Consider the following 17632-nt stretch of genomic DNA (forward strand, 5'->3'; position numbering starts at 1 on the left):
TTAATCCCACTTTGACAGTAAATTATCTGCATTTCTGGATGAAAAACCTCCAGTGATTACTGACCGTATGGAGAGGATAGAGTCTCTTCGTCTCATCCCGCCTCAGCCTGCCTGCCCTCAATTCCCTCTGGTCTCCTCATCAATCACAGAAGTGCATCAGAGCGACAGCGCTATTGATCAAGAGGCTCAGCGAATCAGGAAAAAACAGAGAGGAAAACTGACAGGGAGGGAAAATAAAAAAATAAACAAATTGATCCAAACAGCTGACTGACTGCGAGCGCGGCTCTTTGGACACCCGAATTCAAATGAGCTCACCTCGCACAAAGACAGTTAGAAGGCAATGTCACAACACGTCAAGGCTGGATTACCCGTGAGGAGAAGGAGCACCTTGTGGGAACAGGAGGTCTTTGTCACATGTCTGCTTCCACTCTAGGCAGCATTTATCACAACAACAAGACTTTCAAGACCGTTTATTCTATTAGGAAACGACGGCGCAGGAAACTATTAAGCTCACGGCTACGAGTGAAAAAAAACCCAACTACTTTATCAACGTCTTGAAATCCCACACAATTTATTGTGCTTCAACCACAGATGCAATGTTATGAGACCAACGTAAAGTAAAACACCAATGTGAAGTGAAAAAAAGGCCATGCTTTTACAGACAGAGTGGCATTTCCTCTGTTCTCAATGTGAAAAAAATAATTATAATCTTGGCAGGAAAGCTTATGAAAACAATTTTGAGTGAAATGTACATTTTCTCACATTTCAGTCCGGCAACAGAAAGTGGAATCAGCCAAAATTGGCGGAGGTCAAAGCGTTGGCAAAGACGGAAACAAGAAATCAGCCACAAAATCCAGATCCGAGCACCTTCAGATCGGCAAATTTTAAGAGACTGAGATGATGTCAGAATGTGGTTTGGAGGGAGCGAAGATCTTTTGGTGGAGGAATGCTCAGCTTTTTATGCTTCCGCACTTTTATAAGGCCGAGGAATTTTTACAACTGCAAATGGGCTGCGTTGATAAAAATGCCCAACGAGAAACTTGTGCTGGAAAGAATGCAGCGAGATCTTGTGAAGCTATCAAAATGTGTGGATATCGCATCTGTCTTTTTATTTGCCGTGGAGACACGATTGGTTATTATTGATCTGAAAATACAGAACAATAAATAAGCCTGCACCCTGTGCTCCTAAAATGAACTGAAACATTATATGCACACTACTGTCATTGCCACTTCTTAGCTTTTAAAGCACTGTAATTGTCTCAAAGATTAAGAAATAATTGTTGACATAATTACAACTCCTAATATTTTCTGGAAAAGTTGCCTATTTGAAGAAAAAATTCCAACAAAAATGCTGCAGTGGAAATATCAAAAGCACATTTCATCATGAAGCTTATCGGTGTCTCTAACAATCACTATAAAATACAATTTTTGCTTTTTTAAAGTTTTATAGCTGCTCTTTGAAACATAAAAATAAGAATCGAAGATGTACGTTGCTCTTCACAATTCAGGCAATGACGACAAGAAAATAGCATGTGCCCAAACATTAATCTATCATTTTAAAAGTTCAAAGCAACTGAGACCTGGACCAACAATAGTAGGTAAGCAGTTTTTTTGTTGTTACTACAACATGAGCAAGATGCAGCTTAAACGCTTTTGGAATAGAAGCTGGCTGCACTTTATGCACATCTTTGCCAGAAGACCCTTCATTTATAGAAAGCCGTGGACTTGCCTAGTAATATTTTACAACAAAGTGCCGTGCATTTTTTTTTTTTTTTTTGCCAGAAGCGCTGACCTTCACCCAGCAGCGACTCCAATAACAAGATTCCATTAATTGCAAACCAGGTTCACTCTGAACACAAAAGGATCTCCAGGCTTTGCTGAGGTTCTTCAGAGAATTGCTTGTTTCCAGTCTGTGAGTTTTCCCATCCAGTAATTAACCTCACTACAGGCCTCTGAACTCACCCAGGCAGGCAGATCCGTTGACGTTCGGCTCATATCCTTTGTCACAGACGCATCCTCCGACGGGGACCATCCACTCGCCCTCGGCGTTGCAGTGCATGCGAGGGGGCGTCCCGCCCTGCGCTCTGCTGTGGGGGACGCAGCTCCCCATCACGGGAACCAGAGCGGTCGGCTCTGCGCCAGAGGGAGTCGCAGGGTAGGACGCCAAGTGGAGACTGGTGGCTGGACAACGCCGGTAGAAGATGGACACCCCCATGAGGGAAACGCAAGCGCCACTGTCCACAATTGCCAAGACGAACCTGAAACCAAGGCCGCACGTAGAGACTGGAATGTTAAAGACTCTTTGTTCTACAGAGAGGAAGCAGAAGATATAGGAAACGGCGCGGCGCTGATTACCCGCCACGCGTGAGAGGAGCGAAGCTTCGCGTTTTAACGTTGATGCGACTGTAGCGGTTGGGTTGGTACTGGTGAGGTGAACTGGGCTCCACTTTGGAGAAGCTCTTATCAGCAGCAATGGTGTCGATCTTCACCCAGCCCTCCCTCGACTCTTTATCGCTGCTAGACGGCTGTAGAGGCAGAGAGGACAAAGCACATTTGATCACTGTTAGTTATGAGACACATCGACTCCTACAGAGGTCCTGGTCATGTTCCTGCCAAATATAGTCTCAGCTTAATGGAAGAGTAAAGCAGAGAAAGTCATTTTTAAAAGATGGCCATAAAAGATCCTGTTAGCAGTTTGCTATTGCTAGGGAAACATCAAGCAGATGGAGCAAGGCGCTATAAAACCCTTAGTGTGGTGAACAGCTAACAAGTTAAGTAATTACTCAAGGCGGCTGAACACCAATGCACACCTCACTTTTAAAGCATTTATTTATAGGAAAGGACTTGGAAACTGTATTTCCCTTACGCTGCACTTTGCAGCAATGCACTGCTTTGTGTCGCATAAGATGTAATAAAAATGAAACCAGGAATCATAACACACAATACATTTGTTCTAGCTGTAGCTAGATAATCAAGCACGATTTATTTCAGCATACGTATTCATGCTTTCAACTGATATTTTATAATAATTGTGACTGCAGATTTGAGTCTGTGCAGATCCAAGCAGGGGCTTGTGTTTTAGTCCTTGCTTGGACTTTCAGAGAGGTGAGTCATAAATGTGTGTGATCATTTCCCTGTTAGGTTTAAAACTACAACCTGCAGAAATTCTTTCTCCAAGTATTATTGTCCTCAGGAAAAAGAAAATCTGAATCACTGAAACTCTAACGACCTCAGAGAAAAATGAGAAGAAAAACAGTTTCTGATTTCAGTCATTTCGGTTTGCACCCGATTCAAAGGCCTGATTTTACATCTTAAAGATGATTATTATCAGCATCGCGTCGTAGGAATGACGTGACGTTTAAGGTGAAAGCTGAAAGACTTTAAATATTAAAAACCGCTGCCCGTGTGTCCGGTTTAAAGAAACCACTAATCCCAGCAGCTTTTCTACAGTAATCAGAGTGATTATGCAATCAGTCATTGTCAGACGACAATGAAAGGGCTGCCGCTTTAATGTTAACAGCGATGAATCACTAATGATGACTTTAATAATTCTGTCTGGAGGTGCTTTGCCTCAAGCAGTGACTAAAATAATACCTGTTTAAATCGGCTGTGGCCAGACTACTTAATTAGGAAGTCGTTTGAGTCTTGCAGTGGGCATTCGGGGATTAACAGCTTTGGGTAGCAACACATAACATGCACAAGAGTTTTGTAACTTTACAGTTAAATTCAGTTTTGTTATTACAAAGTATAGAGAGTTAATACCCAGACAGATCTGGTAATCACAACTTAACATCCCAAACTTGTAATAATTAATGGTTTCAGATGACTAACTAGAAAAGGGAGTGCTAAGCTCTCCGTCGGTGTGGAGAGGAAACGTCGGGGGTCCCGTGACTGTATTGCCTTTGTTGTAAAGTCAAATGGATCACAGATTTGGTAGCACCGGCACACAGATGGTCACATGCCAGGCCCCCCTCAGGGCCGGGATACAAAGCGACTCACTCACGATGGCGCTAGCTCCTCCCTCCGGGTCCCATCCTAGACAAGCCAAGCCGTGCAAACTAAATCATTTGCTTGCAGGCATGTGCACAAAATTAGGACCAAATTAGGCCAATTCTTCTGGGTGCTACATTTAATTAATCATTGAATGTATTTAGCAAACTTCAACCGTTTTAAAATGTACACATTTGGAAAACGTCGTCTCCTCTCAGTTCTGACACCACTCCACACCTTTTGGGTTTAAGCCTTTTATTTTTAATGGATCTGGAAGACGGTGACGTCTATGCAGCACCGTGCTGCTCTGCTCTGACATGCCTGCTGACATGTAGCCGTGGTTATTTCCCCTTAGGCTGAGAATCCGGAGGTTTATCTGTGAAGACATCATCGCTGTGTGAGCACTGAGCAACGCGCGCCCTTCCACACATGCGCCTTACAAAGGTCAAGGCAGTGTGTGGTGATGGCCAGCTGATAAATGCATCGCCTGGTCATACCATCACAGCAGTCAGGATGAAGGACAAGACAAGTCCAGAAAAAGAAATCCCTCTCTCTCTCTTTCCTTTATTTTCTCCCAAATTAAAAAAAAAGGGGGGGAGAAACAGATGCAGACTTGTAACTATCCAAGAGGAAACGGCAGAGCAGTCAGAGTACTTTGAATCAGCACAACTTTCAAACTCGGATGGTCATGAAATGATAAATTACACACACCGGATTTGGGAATGTCCTAGTGATGTGTATGTTCATCATTCCACTGTATGCAGAATAACTTATTTTTTTTTACCTAGGAAGTATGCTAATTATCTCCTTAAGGAATCATCTGCTATAAAAAACAAAAACAAACAAACAAAAAAAAATACAGCAGATTGCAAAATAATTCACACCCTCTTTGTACTTTCTCACTTTTTGTCCAAAACCCTCAAACTTCAATATATTCTGTTGGAATTTTAAGTGACAGACCATCACAGAGAACTAACTCCATGTTGGTGGAGAGACCATAAACACATGATCTTCAATTTTTTATGTTTTTTTTTTTTTTTACAATTGCAGAAACTGTCTCCCTGAATCAGAGTTTTCTAGAGACCTTTTGACCTTTTGCTGTAACAACTGCAAGTCTCACATGGTTCGTCTCTGCCAGCTTTTCACATCTAGACATTGAAGTTTTCATCAATTCAAATCCAGTCTATCAAGAGCATTTTCCATGTTTCACTTCATATTCTTAGTTTGATTTCGGTCTGGACTTTGACTGAGCCATTCAGCATTTATGTAAACTACTGCATTGCCATTTCTCACTTTACTCTTGCCACTCTTGCAAAAGACCCAGATTTTGCCAGCTGAGGTGTGGATCTGTGCATCTCTTCTTTCAGATGATGGATTGTATATTATTCCTTGAGATGTTAAAATCTTGGACACTTCTTCACAACTTTCTGCCTAAAGTTCTCCTTTGTCTTCAAACCTCTGATTTCTTCACAGAACAGCAAACAATTGACATTCAGATGTAATTTCACTACTGCGCCACAACTATGCACAGTTTGGCCAACACCAATTAAAAGAGTAAAGATGCTGCTGTAATGTGACCAAATGTGGAAAAGTTTGCTAGGTAATATTTGTTTTTGCAGGGCATTATGTATTTTACATTGTGAAAGAATCTGTAAAGCAAGTTCTGAAGTCCCAAAGGGGAACTGATCCAAAAGCCAAAACTGTGCCGTCTTCTTTTGGTGTGTGTGAAGAGATTTTATTCTGACAAGAGGTGACGGATGTGTAAAACTACATCTGTGGTTAGACTAAACTGATGCAGCAAATCTTTGCTTTCTGTTCTCGTCTTTTTCTTGTTTCGTGACATCATCCAACAAAGACAGGAACCAGAGTTGAAAAAAACGCCAAGAGGCGTTTAAAGTTACCATCCAGCACATGGCCATTTAAAGTGGCCTTTGCCACCAATCACGGCAAATTTAAATGACACGTTTTTTTTTTTTTCATCTTGCGTTATCAACAAATAGCATTTAGACATGCGCTTCAGAAGCAGCGCAAATTGCCAGTGCAGAGCAAAAAACATGCATGGATGTTCCAAAAAGAAACAAAACAAAAATCTGCAAACTATTTTGAAAAGGCGGGTTTTAAATTGCTGACCTCTAATCGAGGTTAACATCATCTGGAACATGGCGTTCCTTACCACTTCGACACTCGGTGTGAGAGTTTCCAGTCAAACTGGAATGACAAAATATATGAATGTTCCCGTGTTTGATCTCACCTCCGGGCTCCAGGTCTTCATTAGCTCTGCCTGCGAGTCGGCCTGCTTGTAGAAGAGGGTGAGCGTTTCCCGACAGGTGGGCGACGGCGTCCGCAGGCTGGCGCAGTCGCGCACAGAGAAGCGCAACGTCACAAACATCCGCGGAGCCGACTGCCGGAAGAGGAAAGGTGTCGCCAGCCAGCTGTCCTGCTGACGGGAATTCTGATTGACATTGCAGACCTCGAAGGTCCGTATGAGCTTCCCCCGGTCATCCAGGACGCTGACCTCGTCCCACTGAGGGAGGCAGAGACCACACAGGGAGGTGGCGAGGAGGGGAGAGAGATAAATCAGATTAGTATCCTACGTCAGTTTTAGTTTTCTGATCTGCAAGAACTATTGTGCAGGTTTGCTTTTGTTCGTTACGGTACAAAAACAATCTGTTCTGAATCCACAGATAAAAAGCATATTTATCAAAATCACTCCAAAAGTAGGCCACGTCTGTGTCCACACACGGCAGCCTTTCCTCTGTCTAATTAATCATGATCATCAAACCCAGTAATTAAACCACTTGGGCCTTTCGTTTAGTGCCTGGAACATGCTTTAAGTGTTGCAGATAAAAACTAATGACCAGGAGATAACCTAATTAATTTCTGCATGTTTCCCCTTGAGGTAAATCCATGAGATAATTTCAGCTTTAAATGTTCTGGTTCTGCAGTTTTCCCTTTATGTTCCAACACAGGTGGGTTAAATATTGCTTGTTTTGCAAAAAGCACCTGGTATTAATGAGATTTATCCAGCGGCCCCTATGTTCAGCAGAGCTTTGAGATATCAGCTCAGATAATTAGTTTAATTAATTCAACACTTGCAAACCAAAGTCAGCCACAAGAAGCAGCTGATAAACACTTACGCTAGTGAAATTTAAGGTCAAGGAATAAAACAATGTAAAAAATTGCAACAACAAACACATCTGCTCCAGGTGTTGTGCTGAGTTATGTTTTCTGTGCAGAGCGGAGGGAATAGATCTAAATGAGGACACAGAAGTTAGCACAACACCGGGGTTTAGAGACGGCATGCATACTGTTGAATAATGGTGAATATGACCGCCTGCAGTTTCTCCTACATTAAATAATGATCTCTTCGTCATGACTTAAGTAATGTTTTTAGGTAGCTGCGAAGTGCAGATCTTTAAATATATGTTGTTTTATATCTACAGGGCATGCAAAACAAAAAGAAAATAAACATGCAAACTAAGTATAAAATCTAATTTATTTCATTAGAGCAGTTCTATTTATTTATGTTGTTTGTTTTCCAATCCTTTGCTCATACTTCTGAAATTTAATTAAAGACATTTTTCCTCCCTGAAATTGAATTGATTTGTGATTTGTTTTACAGTTATTTATTTTTTTTTAAATACACTTCAATTAAAATATGGTTCTAAATGTGCTAATATATCAATTTAGTGTTGCTTTGACTTTTTAAACTTGGCGCATATAGTTTTGTAAAAAAAAAAAAAAAAGCATCACATCTGTGCTGTAAAAACATTAAAATACATTAAACACACCTGTGCAACTCGGCTGTTAAAGATTTTGTATTTTCAACATTATTTTGTCAAACAGATTTGTTTGTTTGCCCGTTAAATATCACATTAATTTGAAAATGTCTTGAAACGTTTCATCGTGGATTTGTTCTTCGAGATAAAATAATTTGAGATTTAACCCAAGGTGTTCAGATTTTTCAGAAACGCTTCATTCCCCTCTCTGCTACCTGTGACATTTCCACAGACGTGCACAGCGTCCTTTATCTCTCTGTGTCCTTTCTCCTCCGGGCTGGTCGAGCAGAAGATAAAAGCTTTGCTACAATGATGTCATCCGGTGGGTTTGTGTTTTTCTACTGTGCAACCTCAACGTTGATGTCTCAAGCTGTCCATAAATGTTTTATGGTTCTCTGACGTTATGGAAATTGTTCCCTTAGGAAACAGTAATTAGACCCACAGCATGACTCATGCTGTGTGTTTCAGGTCTTTTAGCAGAGGAGATGTTTTGATGCAATAGGACGAAACAGCTTGAAAGTAACCAAATATTTAATTATCAAAAAAGGCACTTTGAGTAGCATTTGCAGTTTTGTGGATTTAGTCGTCGTAATTGTATTACTGTACGCATTATGTTAAATACAGTCACATCCAACACAAGTGTAGCGAAGCTACAAAAAATGGGAGCTCGTATAAATAAAATTATATCTAAAGCTAAATTAAATTTTGATATTGCTACAGCCCATCAAAGCTACTCAAAGGGGTTTTAACTTTTTTTTTATTTTTTGGCCAAGGCAGAGATGAGATAAGAAAGGCCAGGCCAAAAGCACAAGTCACGTCTGCATTCAAATCTAAAATAACTATTGCAATTGTAATTGCAACTAATTGTAATTTACAGAATAAACCAGCTATATTGAATTACACTCAAAACAAGCTGTCTGTTATTTTATTTTTTCTTACTGAAGCAGCGATTTAACTCGAGTTAGATGGCGGCTTGTTATCTCGCAAACCCGTTTTATATCGCAGCTGCAAAACATCATGTGACACGTCGGCTTGGGCCAAATTGAATTTGTGTGACGCGAGTTCAGTCATTCACGTGAACGATGGAGCCAGCTTGTGCTTAGAAGACTCTACTTTCGTTCACATATGTTCCGCTTTTAGTAAACTATTTCCATATTCTGGGCACAGAATAACAAATAAACAGAAATGCTGAATGACTTATTTTCACCAGTCGTTTGATAAAACTGCCAACTAACAAACTTAGTAAAATATTACTAAAATAGCTGTGTTTGTATTCGATGAGTACTTCTTGATAATATTGACCATCTTTTCACATGTATTTAATTTAACACTGTGCAGATAAAAGCTGCTGTGATTTGATTGATAAAATGATACTTAAGCAGACAACTGTTATTTTGAAGGATTTATTTATGTTCTGCTTTCTTGTCCTGATCCACGCGTGCGTTACGGTTTTTATATCTGTTGATGTTTTAAGCATTTTTATTTGTTGTTTATTCATGTTTGCCATATTTCAGTTCAAATATCTGTGTGAACTATTGCTAGAAGAGGACTAACTGTTAGTTTCTTAGCACATTCCTGTTTTCTTATTTGTGCATTTAAATTTGGTTCTCACAGACCACTGTAGTTTTGTTTTTCTCTTAAATTTAGTTTGAGTCTTAGTTCAGCTCCTCTGTGTTAATTAGTCGCTCTCCTTCAGTTTCCCTGCTTGCATTTCGCTACACTTGTTGCTCATCGCCTCTGATTAGTTAAGAGTTTCTTCTTGTTGTCATTGATCCTCCATAATAACTATTATTAATCAGTGTGCCAACTTGTTATTTCAGAATGATAGTAGAAAAAAAAAGTGTTTTCTTCCCCACCATCATGAATATAAATATCTGGAATTTGCTAATAGTGAAGGGTTTCTTAGCAAAACTGGACACTTTGGGCAGATGAGGATACAACGTCCCTTTTAGCATCAAACAGCACTTTTTGCTTAAAACAACAGAAATGTGAAAAATCCATTATAATAACCTCCCGTCAATCTTATGATAAAGCACGATAGTGGATCTGTCATGCTGCGGGCAAGTCATGCTTTTTTCAAAGTGCAAAGCAAACTTGTTAAAGTGCACAGCATTTCACATTCTTTGAAATACCGGGACATTTTAAGTCTCTGCCAGAAATCCTGAAGCTGGTTGTCATTTGCTCTTTCTGCAGGATAACGATCCAGAATGTGGATTAACACAGAAGTAGACAATCAGAAACAAATCTGTACTTTTCATGGTCAGCTCTGCCTTCAGACATAAACCCTGCAGAGAGTGTTTGAGGCGACTGAGGAGAAGAGAGAACAAGAGACGACCTTGAATGATCTAGAGAGGTTGTGCGAAGAGATCAAAGATTTCTCTCTCTTTATGCTCCAACCGTGTGAAATCTTGAGTTTGCAAACTGAGAGGAATGCTTACAGTCGTAGATGGCGCTATGGCTGCATGCGCACAGATACAAACGCACAGATAAAATAAAATTGAGTCCAGTTGTAAAAACTAGCATTGATAATAACTGGGAAACACTTTTCACAGAACCAAAAAAAAAAAAACTCTGCAAATTCCAGACAAGAGCAATAAAATGACCAAATGTGATGCTGCCTTTGTGTGTGTGTTTGTGTGCGTGCGCGCACATGTGTGTGTGTGTGTGTGTTTTTTAACCCCATTCTCTTTTCTTTTCACATCCCAGCTTTTGTTTTGCATTCTCCTGCTGAAAACTGTGGCTGTGGTGTTTTGTTGGTGATTTCAAATATCAAGCTGACATTTTGACAGCTGCACAGCTGAGAAGCATGACTCCCATTTACACACACACACACACACACACACACACACACACACACACACACACACACACACACACACACACACACATCCATAGGGCTCGCCGCTCCCTCACATGTTCATCAGCTGTGGCCCACATACCTTAAGAAACGAGGTGACAACATAAGCAGAAACATGTGACTTTTGGCTTTGGATCTTTCTGTGCAGCCGTATGAGGTGAATCCTGCTGTCCTTTATGCTCTAGGGAAAACTTTTATGAACAATAACCATTTTAAATATCAGTCCATTTACACAATATTAGAAGTTTTTGTTTTCTTTGTGGATAAATAATGATCCAAAAGCATTCATTTCTCCATAGCCTTCCATCTCATCCGGTTTCAATTTGCCTAATATTTCAGTGACTCAAAGGGACGATGTCAAAAATTAATGAAATAAAATTGCCATATCCCGAAAAAACGTTTCTTTTTATATTAACGGATAACAACAGAGGAGATAATGCAAGCGATTTTCAAAATGAATCCTCCCTCAGTATAAAGGACGGAGCAGCAAGGACGCCCATGAAAAGACGTGTTGATGCTGAGTTTATTTGAAAAGAGAGATTCTCTTCACGCCCACCGGAATCAGAGACAAAATTCAATGTCAACACAACAAACTACTGAGAATCAGGCATACTTCACAACACATTTTGAACAATTTGCTGCAATTATATGATACCGATAAATAGTATGGAAATAAGTTTGCGCTTCAGCAGCCTTGTTCTGATCCGTCTGCATTGCCTGGAGTTGTGCACCTGTGACAGGTGAAGAAATAATCCGGTTTTATTTTCCTTCAGCAGAGTACAAACTTAGATTTAAGTGAACTCAGAAAGGAACTCGGTTCGACTCTGCAAAATGCAAATGTACATGCGGGTTTTAGGTTTACCAGCTGCAGAGCTCGCTCCCTTCAGGGATGAAAAGACTCTGATTCTAGGTTCACCTGGCCCCCGAAGGGAAAAGCTGGACCTTTTCTGGCTTAATTCAAAAGAATTATGTATTAGGCCCTGATCGTCATTATTCCCCAGTACAACAGAGGAAAGAAGACAAAAGGTCCAACCAGCCAACAGGGGCGCATTTCATGTGTGATTCATGGTTTTGTACGTGTTACTCCATCTTGGCGCGCTTAGGTCTGTTTCACTGTGGTTCTGACAGTCTGCGGGGAGGAAAATCTTCATAGCATCACACATCAGAGAGTGATTTGGTATTTGGACCAGCTGGAATAATGATATGATCAGTGAGCACATAAAAAGCGTCTGAGGCGCTGTCGGTCTAATGGAGTGAAAGGACAGAAATGTCTTTCCAAGGCTCTGACTCACTCCTTCAGACCAGGCAACGAGGGGAAATTGGAACCAGGAAACAACGGAGAGTAAACGGTCGGGTGGACGGATGCAGATGAGGAGAGTGGAGAAAAAAAAATAAAAATTGCGAGCTGAAAATTGAGCACCAGTGTGAAGTTTTATGGGTTTGCGTTTAAAGATAGTGGGAGGTTGTGCAGTAAAACATTGATACGCCACGGCTTTGAATCAGGGCTGTGAGAAAGTGCTTTCTCCTCCACAGATTTATTGTGTTTAAGCTTTACTGCCACACTTAAATGTCGCAGATCATGGAGCTAATTTTAAAATCAGACAACCTGAGCAGTTCTCGAATAATGATTTGAGCTGTGAGTGGAAAAATTACATCTGAACCTCGATAGCCTCAATAGCAAATCTGACTCTAAAACTAAAAGCTGGTTGAGTTAAATCCTCACTAGCGGTCAGATCGTTGTGTTGCTGTTCAACACAACTGTGATTAAAAGGGCAGTATGATGTACTTTCCAGGCACACAATGTCATTTTATAACACAATTAAGGATCCTGTCTTCATACGGAATAAAAATCCTATATTTACCAAACATAACTTTAAAGAAATTTGACTTTATCACCTTGAAATTGGACCTTAAGAAGCTCCTGCTCTTCGGTACAGCTTTGCCTTTCCATTATGCCGCTTACAACCGTTCTTAAGTGTGTTGGACTGAGAGGTAGTTTGTAAAAGTTCAGCAGTCATTTTTCAGACATGCATTAGTTTTTATACCAGAAGATTTTGTCCGCAGAACAGCTTCTTGTAACTCCTGGGGATCATTATAATGTTTAATTTTGGTTTTGCAGCTCTGCTAAACAAACTGTTTCTGCCCAGCCTCTTTCTTCCCGGTAAAGTCCTGCTTAACTGAGACATGTGAAACTAGCAATGCTTAAGATGTTGCTCAGGATTCCTTTGTGACATCCTGGATGAGTTGTTTGCTGGCGACTGGGAATATTCAGCTCTGTTCAATGTTTCCTCTGTTTGTGGATCACAGTTTCCCCCGTGGTCTGCCGACGTCTCTGAGCCTCGACAAGGAGTTTGTAAAACATTTCAAAGTGATAGATGTCAGTGAATTTCTCGTTTCTTTAGATTGGAGGGCGAGTGCTTCTTTTTGTTTAGTGACTTCTTGACTCTACAGATTGCGTAGTAATGTTGTTAATCAAAATTAATCTATTATTTAACAACTGGATCTGTTTTATCACACATTTGACCAGGGTGGTTTGCCCACATCATTACAGATACTCTACCACATTTCATTTTTTTTTGTAAAAATTAATCATTTAAAAATCCCATTTTGCTTTTTTATCAGCAAAAAATATCAGAAAACAAATTAACTGAATATTCTTAAGTATACAGAGTCTGCATGATTGCGTGCAAAAACACAGTTTTCTGTTTTTTGTGACTTTAAACTCCTTCCTCATCCATTACTCCTCACCCTTCCAGGCCTTTTTCTCTTTTGCCTTGTCTCATTTTCCCTCCCTTTGTAAAAAAAAAAAAAAGGGGGAAAAATGGGACAAATTGGGGAGGAGGGGTGGATGATTCGTTGGAAAAGTTACAGACAAAAAGGAGAACACTCATCTTTGTGATTTAATTTGAAGTGAAATGTCGGAGGGTCGTGCAAGCTCTCAGTGACAGAGGACAGGGAGGGGCAGGGCCTCTGACACGACACACACACACACACACACACACACACACACACACACACGCGCGCACATGCATACACACATTTATTTATGCAAAACTAAGACACACAATGAACAGAGAGTGAAAATAACGAGAGCAAAAGAAGGCAACTAAATGAGAAAAGTTTCCACTGATTTGGGGTTGAAAGAGAAAAAAAAAGAGGATCAAGATGATTGTGGGAGGACAGAAGAAATGAGCGTGTGAAGAGCAATGGAGGAAAGAGTTGCACACATGGGGAGAAAGTCAGTAGTAAGAATGCAGAAAGATGGAGAAGGAATGACTGCAGTAACTGATATCCATGAACCCTAAAGCGAAAGAAAAGCTGGGATGTGAAAAGAAAGGAGAGAACGGGGTTAAAAAGAACATGCACACACACACACGCATGCACACGCACACACACACACACTCCATCTCTCCTCCTCGGCTCCTCTCATGGTCTGTCTTTCTACTTTTCTCAGCTCGATGCCCTCAGGTCAAATAACCATATCTTCATCTCAGCAGCACTTGTCATCCAGGGACAGCGGAAGAAAAGAAAAAAGGAAAACTCAAGCTCATCCCTGGACTTACTTCCTCTCTCTTCCACACACACACACACACCGTCTCTCCTATTAGCAGCTGCCATCACGGTTCACAACTTTCTAACGCACACGAGGCCCTTTTTAATCAAACATCATGTTCTATTATGTCCCGTCGCTGGAAGACAGAACGGGCCGCCGCCGCCGGAAGGTAGAGTTAGTGCAGAAGGAGATAAAAGGCTGACGTTGGTGCGTCTGCCTGCCAGATGTTGGTTAAAATTAAAATCTGCTCTGCTTTACAATCAAACCTTTCTAATCACTTTCAGCGACTTCCCAGTGTGGTTTGATGCTCTTAATATAATATAAAATCTGAACATCTCTACACAGTCTGACGGAGTCGTTCTGCACCGGCAGTCTGCTTTCAGGTCTCTTTAAAATGACAATTTCACTCACAAGCGTCAAAGCATCAGAACAATGTATAAGTCTAATTATGAGCCATATTAGAACTGAGCCATAATCACTCACAGATGAATGAATTTAACTGACCCAGGGGTTGACCCTCGCACAGTCACGCAAGCACACACATAGCGAGCAGAAACCACCCTCCAAACTCACACACACACACACGCACACCCCCACACACACGCGCACACACACACACACACACACCCTCAAGGTAGCCTAATGACATTATAAGGCCTCGCAAGAGTATTTGTAATAATAACATTAACCTCTACTTTACCAGATAAAAAACCTTGTTGAGATCTACAGTCTCTTTTAAAAAAGGGACCCGGCAAAACAGCAGCGCCATTCAAAAGTACCAACATTTACATTCAACCAGAGATACAGATTCATTTAGCCTAAAAAGCGTCAGAGCACAAACTAATAAAAACAGCTAGTAAAAAAACATGACAGACAAAAGTGGTTAAAGTTTTTTTTTTGTTTTTTTTTTTGTTTCTTGTTACATCTTGTTATAACCACAGACCTCAGTGTATTTTATTTGGTGTTTTATGTGACAGATCGACACAAAGGCGTCTGTAGCCGTTGAGTGAAAAACAATATGTGGCTGCAGGAAGTGAGAAAAGCATGTAACGTGTGATGATGAAATAGTAAATGTTGTGATAATGTGACCTAACATGTAAACAAGTCATTAAAGCATCAACGTCTTTCCGCTTTAAGCTCACACCAAGTGCGGTCCTCTGTGTACTGGGAGAAAAGCAAATTGTATTTAATGATTTGATCTCTAGACTAGGATTTATTGAGAAAGTTGCTCCTGGTCAGCATCTCACTGCGAAAACACAAAATCTTACCAAGTCATTTTGGTCTAATTTCTGTTTAAATTATCTTAGCACACTTAAGATAAAACAAAACTAACTCACGGGTAACTTTTAAAGAAATATATAGCTTGTTTTGAGTCAATAATTAATTAATTTTGATGAAAATGTACTAGTTCCATTGGTAGGTTATTTCACTTGTACCAATACATTTTTCTCATGGTATGAGTAAAATTATCTACCGATGGAACTGATACATTTCCATCAAAATTAAGGAATTATTGACTTAAAACAAGCTAGCTCATATCTTGCGAAAAGTTACATGTAAGCTAGTTTTGTCATATTTCAAGGGTGCAAATATTTTAACTAGAAATTAGACTAAAATTACTTGGTAAGATTGTGTGTTTTTGCAGTGCTGCTGTATTCACATTGGAAAACCTTCTGGATAAATTGTTGCCACGTCTTTCTTAGATTTTTTTTATATTGTTTATTTCCTTTCAACTCTTCTTCCAGTTTCTTTTTAAAGCCTTTTTGGCTGTGAACACAACAGTTTGACCTCAACCACATGAAATAAGTCTAGATTTTGCTATAATTGTTATTTATTTTTTCTTGGGATTTGGTTTAAGCAACATTAGCTGTTGCTGAGCTTGTTCACAGTTTGGGTAATCGGTTCTCCTAAATGTGTCTAGATTTGGTTCTAAAAGTTAAAACATGTTTGGCTGACATCAGCTGGAGTTAAGTCAGACACTTACAGAATCAAATCTTAACCCTTCACACAACTGTGGCAAACATCGAGTTCAGACTGGTGAAGATTTGTCTTAACTGGGATAAAAGTGGGGAAAATTTGTATATTTTCATTTTATTTATTACAGCGTGCAAATATGGCCACTATCGGAGTGACAGTAGTGTTCAGGTGTTTAGAGAGAGCAATGAGAAGTCTTTAAGAGGAGATGCTGGTATTTGCACAGTTCTTACTCATTTTAAATTACATTTCTGCTAGTATCTGTTCATTTCTGCTGCTTCACTGTTTTGATTGTCAATCTAATGCACAAATACCCCTTTTGAACATGTTTAACTAACCTACCTAGCTGCACATTTCTTTGGACAAAAGAAATGCTCAAGTGTTTTGCTATTCTTTCTGTGATTGCTTTGCTTGCCTTTCACTTTACTGCTGTTGCACTTGAAATGTCCCCACTGTGGGACAACAAAGGAATTTCTATACCATTTCTATTCAAGAGGTGCAACAAAATAGCATAGATCAAAAACATACATTAACGGCCTAGTCAAAGGACAGAAATCCAATCCAGAATTCTTGACAGAAACTGACTGGTGTTGGCAGACGTTCTCCACCCAGTGTGACTGAGTTTGAGTCATCTCATTGTGAACAATGGGCAGAAGCGCAAAGTGTCCCCATGTGCAAATCTGGTGAAACTCGCCATAATAGAATTACACCTGTAACTCCAGCGAGAGGCGCTTCTCCAACATGTTGACTCAGTGGTGTTGAATATAAGCACACCGAGTTCAAACATTATCATTGCTTTACTGTGAGTAATTCTGTCGTGGATTACCATAAACAATAAAGGAAAAACACGAGAAAAAGGCATTTAAGTCTCCTGAGAAATGAGAGGTGGGGCCTGCTTTGGCTGCTTCTCGTAAAGTCAGCTTTCAGCTGCTATAAAAGATAATAATCCTGTCTCCTACCCATAACTATATATTAGACGTGCCTTTGCAAGCCCTCTGTAAATCTGAAGTTATTAGTTGAAAAAGTGACCATGCTGGATTTGAATATCCTGGGAATGATCCCAATGATCTCTTCTGCCAGTGCCCTAATAAAGGAAGCGACACACTGCACAACAGCCTGAAAATCGCTTTGTATTGAACAAGTGTTTTGCAACACAGTTATTTGTTAGTGGCCCTTTTGACATGTCCTGCTGCGCACCAGAACCGACACCACCAGAGACATCGAATCCAGCAAGAGAGAGAGAGAGAGAGAGAGAAACCAGGATGTTTGTAGAAGTCAGCTGTACTTTTCTGTTGCTGTAATCGTGGAAAACGTGTGGAGCAAACTGTGCTAATTCAGCTGCGCGTTTAGATTTATGTGCATGTGTGAGAGCGTGAGGCTCGTTTCAGCGACGCTGCCTGCTTTGAACACAAATTAACACCTCATTTATGTGTGAAAGTGACCGTCAGCGTTTCTGATTTTAAAGAAATGAATCCAGTC

General features: G+C 40.3%; 1 protein-coding gene across 1 annotated transcript in view; it reads right to left on the reverse strand.

The window, feature by feature from the left end:
- ephb6 (eph receptor B6) overlaps positions 1 to 17632 on the reverse strand; it is a 62084-nt gene that overhangs the window by 24266 nt on the left and 20186 nt on the right. Inside the window, exons 3-5 of the mRNA XM_081597680.1 lie at positions 6242 to 6514; positions 2356 to 2525; positions 1963 to 2258 (exon numbers count right to left, since the gene is read on the reverse strand). Coding sequence (XP_081453806.1) covers positions 1963 to 2258; positions 2356 to 2525; positions 6242 to 6514 — 739 coding nt within the window. The remainder of the gene's footprint in view (positions 1 to 1962; positions 2259 to 2355; positions 2526 to 6241; positions 6515 to 17632) is intronic.

The sequence above is a fragment of the Poecilia reticulata genome, chromosome 16, assembly GCF_904066995.2.
Source record: "Poecilia reticulata chromosome 16, P_reticulata-male-v2, whole genome shotgun sequence".
NCBI lineage: Eukaryota > Metazoa > Chordata > Actinopteri > Cyprinodontiformes > Poeciliidae > Poecilia > Poecilia reticulata.